Source organism: Fukomys damarensis, unplaced genomic scaffold, assembly GCF_012274545.1.
Source record: "Fukomys damarensis isolate Sample0158 unplaced genomic scaffold, DMR_v1.0_HiC HiC_scaffold_14, whole genome shotgun sequence".
Classification (NCBI taxonomy): domain Eukaryota; kingdom Metazoa; phylum Chordata; class Mammalia; order Rodentia; family Bathyergidae; genus Fukomys; species Fukomys damarensis.
Window position 1 is genome coordinate 42,729,048 of NW_022900926.1, and position 16,242 is coordinate 42,745,289.

Here is a 16,242-nt window from a genome sequence, read left to right on the forward strand (position 1 = left end):
TTACTGGTTTATATGTGTTGAAGCAACCTTGCATTCCTAGGATAAAACCCATTCAATCATATTTTCTTTCCTTTGTTGGGAGGCATTTATTAATACTGTTACTCATTACTGATATGTTCAGGTTTTCTATGTCCTCAGGGTTCAATTTTAGTTGGTTGTACATGTATGCAGTAATATATCATTTTAACCTAGGTGTTTAATTTGTTGGCATATAGTTGATCATAGTGCCAAACGATCCTAAGTATTTCTCTAGTATCAGTTGTAATATTTACTGTTCTTATCTCTGATTTTAGATGAGTCTTTTCCATTTCTTTCTCAGTCTAACTAAATTTGTCATTTTTTTCATAAAGTCTACTCGTGGTTTCATTGTGTGTGTGTGTGATTTTTTTAAATCTCTATCTCTGCTATGATGTTTCTTTCCTTTTGCTAATTTAGGGTTTGGTTTGTTCTTGATTTTTTTTTAGTTGTATCATTAGGTTTACTTTTAAATATTTTTTTGGATGTAGATTTATAGCTATAAACCTTCTTCTTAGTACAGTATTTCACTATTTCATAGTTTTTGGTATGTTATGTTTTCATTTCTGTTAAAACTTTTAATATCCGTTTTGATTTTTTCATTGACCCATGTGTTGTTCAAGAGAAAACTGTTTAATTTCATGTATTTGTACAACTTATGCAATTGATCTCACTTGGTGACTTCTAGTTGCATAGTCAGAGAGGATATATGCTTTCAACTTTTCTTAGTCTGTTGCAATTTGTTTCGTGGCTTTTTTTTTCCCTCCCCAGTACTGAGGATCAAACTCAGGCCTTTGCACTTGCAAAGCAGGTGGCAGAACCACTGAGTTAAATTCCTGGCCTGTTTTGTGGCTTAACATATGGTCTATCCTGGAGAGTATCCCACAGGTGGATGAGAATGTGTATTCCATAGCTATTGGATGAAATGTTCTATAAATGTCTGATAGGACCATTTGGTCTAGAGTAAAATTTGACTTTGATTTTTTTTTCTTCTTGGTCTAGAGTATCTGTCCATTTCCTGCTTTTATTTCCATTTGCATGGTATCTGTTCTTTATTTTAGTCTATGTGTATAATTACTGTTGAAATGAGTTTCTTGTTTCATTGCGTCTAGGATATTTATTTATTTATCTTTTGGTACCGGGGACTGAACTCAGGTCCTTGCACTTGCAAGGCAGGCCACCGAACCACTGAGCTAAATCCCTGGTCTTGTTTTTTTTTTTTTTTTTTTTTTTTTAATCTATAGTTCATCTTTCTTAATTAGGGAATCTAATCCATTTATAAAGTTATTAATAAGAAATATAGACATATCCCTGTGCTGTCCTCTTAATATGTTTCTGGTTGTTTCATGCATACTTTGTTCTTTTATTTCCTCTCATTCAACTTTGTAGTTTGGTAATTTTCTGTAGTGTCAGAGTTTGATTTTCTTTTTCCCTTATGCACCTGCTTTGCTGCTAAGTTCTGCACCTTCATGTGTTTTCACAATGAGTGTTATCCTCTGCTTCTCCTATAGTATTATTTTAAAGCATTTCTTGTCAGTACAGAAGTCCCTTCATTTTGGCCCTAAGAAAGTCATTTGTCCTTCACTTCTTCAGGACAGTTTTGCTGGATATAACATCCCTGACTGGCAAGTTTTTCTTTGGGACTCTGAATATATCATCCTACTGTCTCCAAGCTAGTAAGATTTCTGCAGAGAAGTCTGCTTATAGTCTAATGGGGATTCCCTTACAGATGACATGATGCTTTTCTGTTGTCTCATAGCCTTGTATGGTGGTGCACACCTATAGTCCAAGCCTTTGGGGAAGGCTGATGCAGGAGGATCACCCTGAGTTCCAGACCACCCTGGGCTATATAGTGAGTTCAAAATACTCTGTACAACACAGTGGCATTCTATTCCAAAATAATCTGTCTTGTACTTTTATTGTTGAATATGCCTCAGAGATATATTATATGGACCAATCTATTAGGGGTCCTATGAACTTCATACAGTTGGATATGTATTCCTTTATGAAAATTTTAAAAGTTCTCAGTGTTGTTTCACCAAGGTTTTTTTATGCCTTTTCTCTTCTCTTCTCCTGGAATAAATACCAACACTTGCTCCTATAATGACGTCCTCTAACTTTCAAAATCTTTCTGCTTTTTCTTCTTTCTTGCATTAATTTGACAGGGCTATTTCAAAGGATTTGTCTTCCATCTCAGAAATTCTTCTTCCTTCTCAATTCTACTACTGAGGATCTCAGCTGTATTTTTAAAACCTCACTGGAGTTCCTTAGCTTCAAGATTTCTGATTATTTTTTATGATCTCTTATCTCTGATAAATTTTTCATTCATATCATGAAATGTCTCCAATTTCATCAAACTGGTTATCTATATTCGAGTCTCATTAGATTTCCTTATAATCATTACTTTTAATTTTTTGTCAGGCAATTTGTTGATTTCCTTTTCTTTCTGGGTCTGTTGCTATTGTTAACATATTTTGTCGGAGGCACTATATTACTCTCTTTTTTCACGCTTATTTCCCTATATTATTTGTACATCTGCAGGATCAGGTGCCTCTACCAATTTTATAGGGTAGCTTTCATAGCAAAAGACTTTTTAGTGGGCCAGGGATTTAGCTCAGCAGTTCGGTGGCCTGCCTTGCAAGCACAACGACCCGAGTTCAATCCCCAGTACCAAAAAAAAAGACTTTTTAGTTGTGATACAACAGTCCCAGTATGTTGGCTGGACACACTGAACTAGTTCCAAGTGGGTACCTCTGTGTAGTGCACACATACTTCATGCAGTACACATATGTAACTTCATCAGCAGTAATCAGTAATAATATCTACAGCTATCTGAGGGGCCTTGACTACAAAGGTTTTCTGACTGCACCACTGGTGGAGCAAATGTGTCAGACTAGGGGTGTGATGCACTCAGCTGTGGCTCATGTATGGTGAGGAGCAGCCCAGTGACCCAGGTGGGTATAGCTCAGTATGCTCAGCAGTGCAGTGAAGTGCTGTCATGTATCTAGGAGCCACAAGAGGCCTGTGCGACATTATTTAACTCAGACAGGGCACCTAATCATTGTCTGAAGTGGCCTCAGAGAGGCCTTAGGGACCTACATGCTCAGGTATTCCAGGCTGCTTCCTGGGGCCAAGGGAAGTTGGCTGGGGCTGACCCATCTGCTTCTCAGGGTCTTTGCTGGCTGATCTTCTGAGAACGAGCTGTTTGCTAGGTGCTAAGGCCAAGAATGGGTAGAATGAGTCACTTGGGCGATTCCAGGGCAGTGGAAGGTTGGAGTGGGGCCATCTGACTTTCTGGAGGCCTTTGTAGGCCAAGCTGCTCAGGTTGGAACACCCAGGTGTTTCTTGGAGCTGAGGGAAGGTAGGCGGGGTGTCCTGACTGGTTTACAGACCTTGGTCTGCAGAGGAGCTGCTAAGCACTGTGCAGGAAGAACCCAGGTATGGGCAACAGTGTGGCCAGGGCTCTTTGTCCAGGGCAGTTCAGCAGTGTGATAGGTTAGTAGCTCCCTAAACTGGACTCCACAGCTGCACGGGTCAGTGTCCCTGGCCCCGAGTTTGAGGTGATGAGGGACCACTGGCATCTCTGCTTGGGTTGATCTTGAGATGATGCTATGGTAGATGTTTGTGCTTAGTTCCTGTCTGTGTAAAGCTCCATGCACTGCAACATCTCTGTCATGGTCCACTGCACTCTGACTCTCTGCCTCAAACACTCCAGTGAAGCAGTTGGTACTTTTCATAGAATAAAGCATTCAAGGAACCTCTCAATTATCTTGCTGATACCATTTCAAGATTCCCAGTGTTTTGGTTTTTTTTCTCTTCTGGTACCAAGGATTGAACTCAGGACTTTATGCTTGCCAGGCAGGTGCAGCGCCATTGAGCTACATCCCCAGACCAAGATTCCCAACTTTTAAGCTGCCCTCAGAGAGTCCTTGACATTGCTCTGGCCACTGTCTACATGGGCAGTACCAAGTGTTTGGCATCTGTCAGCTTGACACAGGTATAAAAATGTAATGAAGAACAGGGAGTAACAAGCCCAGGATAGGAGAACCTTCTGCTCCCTTCCAGAGACTAAACTCTATCTGATGTTCGCTAACAGGGTAGTAGCATTCTTAGCCACCACATCCCATGATCAGCTCAGCCCATGTGTACCATGAAGTGATGGAAATAGCACAGGCTTTGAAAGCAGACATAAGGCTTCAAGCCCAGCTCTGCTGCTTATTTGCTGCGTGGCCCTGGACAAGTTCCTTACCTCTGAGGGCCATTTTTCTCACCTGCACAACAGGAATGCATTAGTTGGCAGAGTGAGGATTAGAAAGCAAGAGACTTGGATCCTTGTTCTGATGCTGACCACCAATAAGCCATTGACTTTGTCCCAGACACATGGCCTCTCTGGCTTTCATCAGTGCATGTGTAAAATGAGTCCATAGTCAAGCAAAAGAGCTTAAGCATAAAAGACAGATAAGACTCACGAGGAGTTGGCAAGAACATACAGCATTTTAACACAGGACTGGTGCAGACAAGGCACTCATTACACAGCAGGTGTCATCACTGTTAACATAGCCACTGTCTTCATGAAGTGCTTGGACTAGATCTTGGACTTCATGACACAAAAAATGGTGACTGATTCTGCTGCACAGCACAGTTGCAAAAAACAATACAAATGTTAAAAATTTAAAAGAACTGTGTTTATTATTGTACAGGTGCAAATTCTCTATGATGATGTTATCACTATATTATCTAAAATGTACCAATAAATGTTCTGCTAAAAAAAAAAAGGGGGCCAGGGATTTAGCTCAGTGGTTCTACTGCCTGCCTCACAAGTGGAGCCCTGGAACCAAAAAAAACAATAATTTATAGAAAAACAAAAAACAGTAACTTTTATGATTGTTACCCACCACAGCTTTAGCATCAAAAGAAATGTGATCAGTATTAGGTCTGAGAACAAGTGGTTCCAAGATAAAAAGATGCCCAAGGGTGAGGAAGGGGAGAGCAGGCAGCCATTGGGAAGTGGTACCTCAGGGCCACCTCCCCAGGGAATTACACGGAGAGGAGCCATCAAAACACAGGCATCAAGATGAGGGTCACGTGTATGCTACTGTGCCCCAGGGAAGCATCCTGTGAAAATGCCAATGGAATGGAGACAGTCACGAAACCACCAGGACTGTAGCTAACACCCCAGGGCTCTGAACTTACCTTTGTCCTCAGGAGGAAACCCTTTGTAGGTCAGTGTCAAGAGGCCCTCCGTGGACAGCTGGAGGCTCTTCTCAAATCCAACTGGCTTTTCTGGCCTCAAGTTCTTCAACTCCTGTGTCTCAGATGTTGCCTCACAACCTGAAGCAGGCTTTCCAGTAATAGTCCCACAGGCAGGCATGGTGCCACAGACATTGAACTAGAGGCCGATCAGCAAGGACCGCAGAAGTGCAGTTAGACTACGTAACTCACCACAAAGAGGAGCTCTAGCAACCAAGGTCCCACTACTTAATTGCTGTTTATTAATCATTTCCCAACTTTCCAAGTATGGGCAGATAAGTCCTAAAGTCAGTAGGTAAGGTGAAAATCTAAGTCTAATTTATAGCTAAATGGATGCACATTGAGAAGATACCCTTAAGTAAATAGGACACACATATAAAAACCAAATTGTTTGGTGTGAGAAACTGAAAGTATAAATGAGGACCAAAATGTGCAATAGATAATGTGAAATAGGAAGAAAAGTTCCAATGGGGAAGTGGAACGGGGTGGGATGAGGGGATGAGAAAAGAAGGAAGCAGAGCTTTTATAAATGAGGAAGGGTGGAGGTTGCAGGGAGGGAAGGGGAATGAGAAAAAATAAGAACCAAGATATATCATGTACAGGTACAAAATCCCAATGATGAATGTGATCATAATGTATACCTAAAATGGACCGATAAATTTAATGTATAAAAAAAATCAAAGTCTATACAGAAGTATCCATAAATTTGCTCTAAGGTTTAGTACACATGGTTTTATTTATACAACTCTGCTATCTATAAATGTGTAAGATTATCTTGCATGTAATAATATACTATGTACGATAAAGGGAAGGTGTTTAAGTCATAACTGCAAGATTTTTATAAAATTATATAGTTTCAGTCATGTTCATTATAAGCAAATATAAAGTAATGACCTACATTTTTTAATTTATAAAAAAGAGAAATTTATTTCTCTTATTTCCTAGAGACGTTGATTAGCATTTTATTACAATTCAGTTCACTGGCCAGGGATTTAGCTCAGTGGTGACACCGCCTGCCTCGCAAGCACAAGGTCCCAAGTTTGATCCCAAGTACCAAAAAAAAGAAAAAATTCAGTTTACTATAGTTTTGAAGACAAAGCAGAATACATGCTTTGGAATGAAGATAAAGGAAAAATGTCAGCATTATCTGTTATTAACTGGCAAGGAATACAGAGTTCAGGACTACATACAGAAAGTGTTTTCCTTAGGGACTGCAGGTGACTTTAATGCAATGAAATTCATCACATGGATCTTACCAGAAATGTCTTCCCAATGCCTGAGACCACATATCCTTGTGAACTGCTCAGTGGGTTAAGATTAAACACAAAGCCACTGTTGGGGTCCCTTATAGAGCAGGCCTACAGGAATCAAAAGGGAGAAAGAACAGTCAATCTAATCCCATAGGAGCACCTCTAGAAGCCTGCATATTTATAATTTACAGGGCTGGCCTTCCCAGTTACTTTTTAAACCCTTATCAAGGGCCACTTGTGATAGTGCACACTGATAATCCCAGCTATTCGGGAGACCAAGGCAGGAGGATCCCAAGTTAGATAGAAGGCAGCTCAGGCAACTTAGAGAGACCCTATCTCAAAATCAACATACACACTTCTCTCTTTTCATGGTTTTGTTGTTGTTGTTTGGGTGGTACTGGGGACTGCACCCAGGACTTGCTTTATTTTATATTTTGAGACAGAGTCTAAGTCACTAAATTGCCTAGGCTAGAACTTGATTTGTCCTGCCTCACCCTCCCCGAAGGTGTGTACCACCATGCCCAGCAAAAATAAAATTTTTTAAAGGACTAGAGATGCAGCTCTGTGTCAGAACACTTATCTGGCATACATGAGGCTCTGGGCTCAATCCCCAGTACCATAAACCATTAAAAAAAAAATCCTAGGCCAGGGATTTAGCTCAGTGGTGCCACTGCCTGCCTTAACAGCACAAAGTCCCAAGTTCCATCCTGTACCAAAAAAAAAATCCATATCAAAAAGGCAGCCTGTACAAATACCGTTCTCTTTGCCTGTACTAAATGTTGTATTCACCTGGAAGCACTTGAGCTCCCCAAGGTGAAAGTAGTAGGAACTATAAGAAACCCGTAAATAATTTATTTAAAAACTCAAACATGTTAAGAAATCTCATGCTGTTTTTATTTTTTTTAATCTCAATTATTCACGTAAAGGTACTGATGGAGCATCTCAGATGACTCAAAAAGAACTTCCTCTCCTCTTTTGGGGTTAATTGACTCTGCCCTGGGCCTCTTGTGCTCACCAAATGCAGGAAATGGGGCAGCAGTCACAGCTCTTACTGTGGACAGGCCCCTGGCACCCACGGTTCCCACCCTCAGTGAGAACAACCTATGCTGGGTCATCAGTGTGGGTAAGGCTACGGTCCCTGATGCCCCCCACTCTGCAGTGCAGTGGAGATATCAAGAAAGCAGGGAGGAAAACATAAAGAAACACACATAGCACCATGAAAACAACTCCCTGCTTTGCAGAGGCAGGAAACGCCTCAGCGCCGCTTATGTCACACTCTGTAGGACGCTGTGCAGCCAGGAGGACCCAGGCCAAGGAGCCACACCTGTCTCTTTGGAAGAAGAGAAGCTGGAAGAGGTGGTTGGAAGCAGAGGGCGAGGGCCTTCAACAACATGAGATAACTGGCTCCATTCTATAGGTAAAATCACTGGGAGCACATGGCGCTCTGCTCTGTGGGTGAGGTTACATTAAAATACACAGGGTACCGGTCACACTAGAACAGACGGCAATCACTTGGAGCACATGGGTGCTACTCTACAGATATGGTCGCATGGAGCACACAGTGACTGATCCTCCAATGTTTTAGGGCTGTAGTAACGGATGAAACCAGAGCCACTGCCACAAGGAAAGAACGGGTGGACAGTAGAGAAGGAATCTACATTGAGTGGGGAGTAAAACTGAGGGTCCTGGTTCTGACCCTGGGACCATGGCATTGAGCTGGGGCAGAGGAACACAGCATGACCTCAGACGCCTGTTATCAACACAGAGGGGATGGTGACACCTTCAAACGGGGGTGGGGGCAGTCCAGAGCCAGACACCTGCTGGAGATGTCTAGCAGGAAGCTCAGCTAGAGAGAGCACACATACCTTGTCTGTGTCTGTCATCGTCTGGATGGGGCAGGCAGCCTCTGTGTTCCACAGGAAACTGACCACACAGTCCCAGTTGAGAGAAAATATAGGGTGGGTATTCTGAAAGGTCAAGCACAGAGTTAAGAGTAAAAGAACAGTGGATCTGGCCAACAGGGAGCAGCCTCTTACACAGAAGTAGCTAAAAGCCACTCAGTGTTTATTATGCATTATCACTCAGTACGTATTAGCTAATTACAATTTAATGTCTTCATTATCCCTCTGAGAGAAAAGATCTCTCAACTCTTGGATGTTAAGAAACTTAATGTTAAGAATCATGTCAGCAGTTCACAGGAGAATTAGGATCCAAACCTCAGAATTAGGATCCAAACCTCAGCTTGAGAGTCCAAGCTGGTGCTTTTGAAAAACACTTTACACCAAAAGTTGAATTCAAAAAGCCAAATACATAAATGTAGCAACAAACTCAATGAGGAAAAAAAAAAAAGATGTCACCCTAAATATAAAGAAAGGAAAAAACAAAACAAAACAAAAAGCCAAACACAGCTGGGTATGGTGGCGCACACCTGTAATCACAGCACTTGGGAGGCTAAGGCAGGCAGATCCCCTTGAGTTCAAGGCTAGCCTAAACTGCATAGTAAGACCCTGCCTCAAAAAAGGCAAAACAAACCAGGCATGGTGGCACACACCTGTAATCCCAGCACTCTGGAGGTTATGGATCACTGTGAGTTTGAGGCCAGTCAGCTACATAGTAAGTTCAAGGCCAGCCTGAACTGCATAGTGACCCCTGTCTCAAAACAAACAAAGCAAAACAAAACAAACAAAAAAGAAAAGCCAAACACAAAAGGCTGCAATAACCATGGTTTTATGGATGCAAGCTCAGAATTAGGCAAAACTGACCTACATGTTACAAGGTCAGCAGAGAGGCTAATGGACAGAGAGGTGAGGAGGGTTTCTGGGTGGGACAAACATTCTATTCCTTGATGTGGGTTCTAATTATAGGGATGTGGCCAATTTGTCAAAAGAACTGTTACTAACTTATAACTTGTTTGTCTTAGTAAAATGTCTCCCCCAGAAAAACTGTCATGTTCCCTTTCTGGGAGAGTGTCACCTCCACTTTGGTCCTGGGGACTGGAGTGTTAGTGGTGTATTAGTGGGGCAAATTTCACTGAGAGCTCTGATGCCCTTCCCCACTGAGCCTCGCCACAAAGGGCCCACAGCCAGGGGCTGGAGGCCTCCATCAGCTACAGGGGAGAAAAGTGGGGCCAGCGTAAGGCAACCCCACCTACCTGGGCTCTCTGACTGCAGGCCCACCTCAGCCTCAGCAGCTCTAGGAGCAAAAAAGAAACAACTGCTCCCTCAACCTCACTGTGGGGTCAAAAGAAATAACCAGGCCCTGGGCTAGGGAACCTTAGCTAGGGTGTGCGGCACTGCAGACATGACAAGCAGCACCTGGGCACAGGGAGCAGCACGCTTATGTGCTGAAATCATGGTGATGCGAAATCATTCTAAAGAATAAAGTACCACAGAAATGCTGGGAAAAGGAGAGTCCAAGAGAATTCTTGTGAAGGACCCAGAATTGCGATGGCAATGAACAATCAGAGAGGGGAGTCCATAGCAGGGTTCCTGAAAGCGGGTGCGTAACATGCCCAGGATGCAGAGCCAGCCAGACAGCACTGGGTAGCGAGGGCCAAATCCTATAGTCAGACAACAAAAACAGGCAGCCCAGACCCAGAGTGGACAGAGGAGAGTGGGGGTATAATCCCAAAGATGGTCGTGTCCTCCTCAAGAATGGGCCCATGCTCAGCCACTAGTCACTCAATCCACTCCTCAGATCTCAGCAAGGGACAAAAAGGACCATGGGGTGCCTGGAACATGTGTGAATCAACACCCACCTGACAGGTAACAAAACAAGAGTTGGCTGGCCAGAGGGAGCTCTGACTGACCCTTAAACAAGCAGATTGTAACTTAATTCACAATGAACACCACTTCCGGTATCTCCACTAGGGATATGCCTGACTATCCAGAACTTATTCAACACATAAGCCTGGTACTTTATAACCCTGAAATTCCTGGTCAAAAAGCAAGTGGGTCTGCAGTGATTTTAAAATGTTCTGGATATGGAGACCAGTAATGGACACAACACCAAAAACATGCTTAATGTTTCTAATAACTCCACAGCTAAAATGGTCAATTTTATGTTATATGCATTTTACCACAATAATTGCAAAGCATTTTTCTGCAGAGAGCCCACCACCCCAGGCACTGCCTCACTCACCAGGCTCCCCCGGGAGCAGACAAGATGGAGCCTTGTGCTGTAGGTGGTGAGCCGGCCATCACTGGTGGTGCAGGCTGAACCGTTCACATACTCCAGCAGGAGGCTGCCACTCTCCTCCACCACTGGGCCAGTCTTGGCCACTCCCAGGCTGCTAATGGCAACAGTCTCAGCGAAGGTGCCCTGCAACACAAGCATCTGTTAGTGTCCATTAGCACTCAATGCCGTTGGTGCAGAAATAAGCAGAGGGTTCAGTACTCGTGGCAGGGTTCAGTACCCATAAGGTCCCCATGAACAATGCAAAATGAATAGTGAACCACTGTTCCCAAGGGAGTTACACAACATGCCCACATATAAAGCGTGATCAACATATATGGTGAATGTTCAAAGCATTTATTATAATAAATTAGTCCCCTTAAAAATACTCGCCCTTGCTTCAAACATACTTATCCTGTCATTCTTGCCACTTTCTGAAATAGCTCTAGAAGTTTTCTTCCATGTCTTTACAAGGTATAAGCCAAACTATGGTGAATGCTGCCAAATGCCATCCAGTGGAAAGACAGGCTCATAAAAACATTACAGTTTCCTCATTCACCTTATTCACTAGATCTGACACCATGCAACTTCTGGCTCTTCCTCAAAGTCAAAATGACCACGAAACGTCAACATTTTGAACTGATTTAGGACAATGAGGCAGCCATGACAGCACAAATAAGATATACATGAAAGACTTCCAGAAAAGTTTCAGAAAGTAGTAAGAATGATGGGCCGGGGATTTAGCTCAGTGGTTCTGCCACCTGCCTCACAAGCACAAGGTCCCGAACACAATCTCCGATACCAAAGGAAAAAAAAAAAAGAATGGTGGGGTGGGGTAGAAATGTTCAGAGTAATGGGGTGGAAGTAGTATTCCAAGGAGGATTAACAGCAATGTAGCTTTTACCATAATATAATAATTTTTTTACAATTCCAATGTTCACTGCATTTTTCAATCGCATCACGTATCTCACATTGATTATAATCTTAAATCCTAAAACAACTCATGCAGATTCTATTTTATTTTACAAAAGGGGAAAATGTGGCTCAGAAGTACTGTGTGCAGATGCCAGACTCAAAGCCCTATCCAAACTGGCCGCAAACCAGAGATTCTGGCCCAGCCTCCCCTATCCCTCCATCCTCTGATCACCTCAGCACAAGGGCAGAGCATCACAGTAGTCAACCTAGAGGAGGAAAAGGCCTGGACTACCATGAATATCCAAGAATCACTAAGAAAGTGCTCTGCACATTGATTTGGGGGTTACAAAGGTTAGTGAGGAGACAAACTCACAAATAGAAACTCCATGAATATTGAGGACTGGCTACACTGTGAGGCTACTACTCTAAAAAGAAAATATGCGTGTGCTCAATACACAAAACTGAGAACTAAATGGGGTGTGCTGGAGATTGAACCCAGGCCTGTTCACTCAAGGCAAGTGCTCTACCATTCAGCAACATTACATCCCCACCCCCAGGGAACTCAGTTCTTAAGCACCAGGGCACACCACTAACACATGCCAAGAAGAGTATATTTCTGGAGCATTATTTTTATAGAAGCCAACTTCCAGCTTCCATCTCTATCTCTACTCTAAGATTCACCTTTTACAATACAACAAGGAAATACATAAAAGTTCTGACACGTTCAATCTGAAAACCAAACACTGCTTAACACCCCAAAGAAGTGCTAACACCTGGCTCTAGTTCATCCATAGCAACTCTTTCCCCCCTAAGTAATCCAGAAAACCACTTGGAGCAAACTTTTTTTTTTTCCTAGTACAGAGGATTAAACCTAGGGCCTTTGCACTGAGCTACATCCTCAGCCTTTTTTTTTTTATTTTGAGAAGGATCTCATTAAGTCTCTAAATTGCCCTGGCTGGACTCAAACCAGAATTCCTCCTGTCTCAGTCTGCGAAAGTCCTGAAATTACAAGACCAGAAGGCAAAGATCTTTTTTACAAATGTCTGTTGAGTCAGACACATGAATTCAGGCTAGACATAACCGTAAGGGGCATCTTTTGCCCTTTACTTGATCAAAAGTAGCCAAGAGAATGCAAGTTTTTAATCTGAACAAAGACTCCAGTACAAGTACATCTGTGTGGGAGTCCTGCTCCTACTCAGAAGGCTTCACTCTGATTTGAAGACCCAAAAGAAACACCACCACCACTGAGCCATGCACTTAGGGAGAATGAGACACCCAAGGAAGATAAACGCACCTGACTGTTTTCATATTTCATCTGGCAAGCTGATGAATATCGATCACAGCCAGGCACAGGATTCAGGGGCCGGCATACATTTATATAGTATTTTTTCCACGTGATATGTTCCCCTGAGCTGTCCATGGCGTACCAGTTTCCTCCACGACCACCTTCAGACTTTGCCAGACTAAAATTTCAAAGCAAAATGTACACTTTTAAAGAGGTTAGACATCTCTGCCTGGCAATTTATTTCTAACGAGTCAGAGAAATAAAGACTTATCAAATGAAACATCTATTGAACTACAAAAATGGGCTCTCTGGTGACTCAGGATACAATATGATCACATGTGACCTTCACAAGCTCCACATAAAGCAGACCATCAATGTGTGCTGACTCCCTGCACTGACAGTCACTGTCCTCAATAATGAAGCTACAGACTGAGGAGGGCTCATGTGGCAAAGAACAATTGTAATGCCGGGTATGGTGGTGCATGCCTGTAATCCCAGCACTCAGGATGCTGAGCCAGGAGGATCACCACGAAATTCAAGACCAGCCTCTCCCTCCTGCCTCGCAAGCACAAGGGCCCGAGTTTGATCCCTGGTACCAAAAAAAAAAAAAAGACCAACCTGAAATACAGGGCGAAATCCTGTCTCCAAAAAAAAAAAAGGAGGGGAAAAGGGGTTGAAGGGAGGGTAGGGGAATGGGAAAAAAGAAGTAGCAAAATATTTGATGCACAGGTACAAATTCCCTATGATGAATGTGACCATTATGTATATCTAAAATTTATCAATAAAGAAAAAAAAAAAAGAAAAGGTGCTATCCAAGGGCTGACCAGACCTGTAATTTCTTTTCCTTCTAGCTCCCCATCACGGTCCCACACACCCAGCACCAAAATGACCTTTAAAAGCTTTGTCACGTTTCACAAGAACCACCTAGTGACCTCAGCAACTACATGAAACGAAGGACCACACTGGCTGATCCTGCTTACCTGGAGAGGTCATACTGCTCCAGTGTGGACGGGTCAGTCACCACACACTCCAGGGGCTCCTCTGGGCAGGCGTAACTAGTATACCACCGGAAGTTGTAGGTAGAGTTGTCCTCTTCCTAATGACATGGAAATGACCAAGAAAGAAACAAGGATGGATGGTGCTATATTTTGGGCCTGGAATGTCACCCAATGATGTGGTTAAAAGCTTAGTCCTTAGCATGGTTTCACTGAGGGATAGTAGAATCTTGAAGAGGTAAGGCAGAGATAGGTCTCTAGGTCACTGCATTCAAGGGAGACAGCGGAATGCTGAACCCTTTCTTCACTCTTCTCCTCTGCTTCCTGGCCTTGAGATGTTGTTCCACTGCACACTCCCACCATGATGTGCAGACTCACCACAGGCCCAAAACAATGAGGCCAACCAATGAGAGGCTAAAACCTCCAAAACTGTAAACCAAAATACACCTTTTCTAAGTTGATTATCTCATGTATTTGTTATAGTTACAGAAAGCTAACAGACAAGAAAGAGAAAAAGGAAATATTCTGCAAAGACAGTATTCAAAAAAGAACAAGGGCATCATTTGCTATGGCAAGTTTACTTTGTCACCTCCATTAAGTTTTTATTAAAAGAAGATTTTTTATTAAAAACCATAAATTAACACAGAAATTTGGCCTTGGTTAAGTGAAAATAAGGGGTGATTTCTGATGCTTTTCAGGGTTTTGTACCCAAAACCAACAGGGTTGTGGACCACCACTGGGGTGCCTGGATCACTAACTACAGAATATAACAAGTGAATAAATATTGCCTATGCACCCTGGCAAACCTACAAGGAATAATTAAGGAGATGATTTTGCCAGGAAACCAGACTAATAACAGCTCTGCTTCTAAATAAAAGGTCTACAGCAGGCTAAGGTATCCCCAGAGAAAACTACATGAAAATTCCTACCTGGTACTCAGGGAGACCTACTCCAGCATCTCGATCACAGAGGAAAGTGATCAGCGTGGATCTCGGTGTGTGCTTTTCATTATTATAGGGTGTACCATCCTTGTAGCTCAGCTGTATCATCCCGTCATAATATGAAAGTTTACCATTACTCAGTCCCAAGTTCCAATACTTCTTATCACTGAAATAAACATATGAATGTCTCAGAAAAGCTGTGATGAGCAGAAGCATTCCGAGCTGGGTGTTCACAGAAGGGCCAATGAGCAGCATGGAGGCACAGCCATGACCAGGACCTAGGGCCACAGTCCATGGGGATCCACATGGAGACTACTAACTACAGGGGAAGAAGGTTTCCTCTGCCCCACCAGGACCCAAACTGATACTCAGCATGGCTGGCTTAAGGCACAACTCACTTCATTTTAACTGATACTGCACAGAATAGAGAAATACACAATGAAAAAGTATAAAATACATGAAGTGGAACACTATATAGCCTGCTCCTCTTTCCCTGGGACACAGTTTGCTCTTTTTTTGGGAAGGCAAGGTTCCTGGCATCTGTAATACTTAGGCCAAGTTTTCTATTGTAAAGTAATGATGAGAACCTGACTATTCCTGAACAAAGTATGTGTCAGCACAAAGAGTCACAGAATAGAGCCAGGGATGTAGCTCAGTGGTGCCACGCCTGCCTGGCAAGAGCAAGGTCCTGAGTTGGATTCCTGGTACTGCAAAAAAAAAAGAAGTTCACAGAAAAAACCCAGAATGGGCAGTCACTTACCTTTTCGAGATCTGGCAGGCCCCAGAGTGTAGAGGAGGACAGGTGTGCACAGGCACTGCACCACAAACATTTATGTAAAATTCATACTTCTCTGTCTCAACTTTATAGGCACCATTTTTCTTTGTGAGAGGTGACAAATCAAAAGAAAACCCTAAGAGGGAATAAAAACATAAAAGTATGTAAAGTTAGAACACAGTCTACACAGCAATCTCACGCAACAATTTCAAGCAGCATCTTCGCAGGGAGCTGGAAGAAGCTCAAAGTGAAGCTCAAAGAAGCTCAAAGAGGAAACCCTTGCCCTCAGGCTACCAGTCCCAGGATTACCACCACCCCATCTCTTTTTACTGCACTCACATATAGGCCTATTCAGAGCCTATAACTGATAAACGACCAGTATGTCCAGACAGAATGACCACGGCCTTCCTGGAATCTCTCCCAAGAGAAGTGACCTCAGGGCTAGTACCCATGTGAAAAGCCTTGCAAACCTGTGTCCCCAAGTGCTGCATTGACAAAACTCAACTGAAGAAGGTATAATAGTTCGATCCCAAACATCAGACATTTGGAATTTTGGTCAAATGCTATTAATAAAATCCAAAAGCAGGTTACCTCCAAGACACAATGTTTAGGGAAAAGGATTAAGTGGTTTGACAACGCAGTG

The 16,242-nt window shown here is 42.9% G+C and overlaps 1 protein-coding gene across 1 annotated transcript in view; it reads right to left on the reverse strand.

The window, feature by feature from the left end:
- Igf2r (insulin like growth factor 2 receptor) overlaps window positions 1-16,242 on the reverse strand; it is a 163,559-nt gene that overhangs the window by 45,638 nt on the left and 101,679 nt on the right. Inside the window, exons 18-25 of the mRNA XM_010631164.3 lie at window positions 15,585-15,735; window positions 14,813-14,990; window positions 13,869-13,984; window positions 12,898-13,066; window positions 10,656-10,835; window positions 8,381-8,482; window positions 6,522-6,623; window positions 5,209-5,404 (exon numbers count right to left, since the gene is read on the reverse strand). Coding sequence (XP_010629466.1) covers window positions 5,209-5,404; window positions 6,522-6,623; window positions 8,381-8,482; window positions 10,656-10,835; window positions 12,898-13,066; window positions 13,869-13,984; window positions 14,813-14,990; window positions 15,585-15,735 — 1,194 coding nt within the window. The remainder of the gene's footprint in view (window positions 1-5,208; window positions 5,405-6,521; window positions 6,624-8,380; window positions 8,483-10,655; window positions 10,836-12,897; window positions 13,067-13,868; window positions 13,985-14,812; window positions 14,991-15,584; window positions 15,736-16,242) is intronic.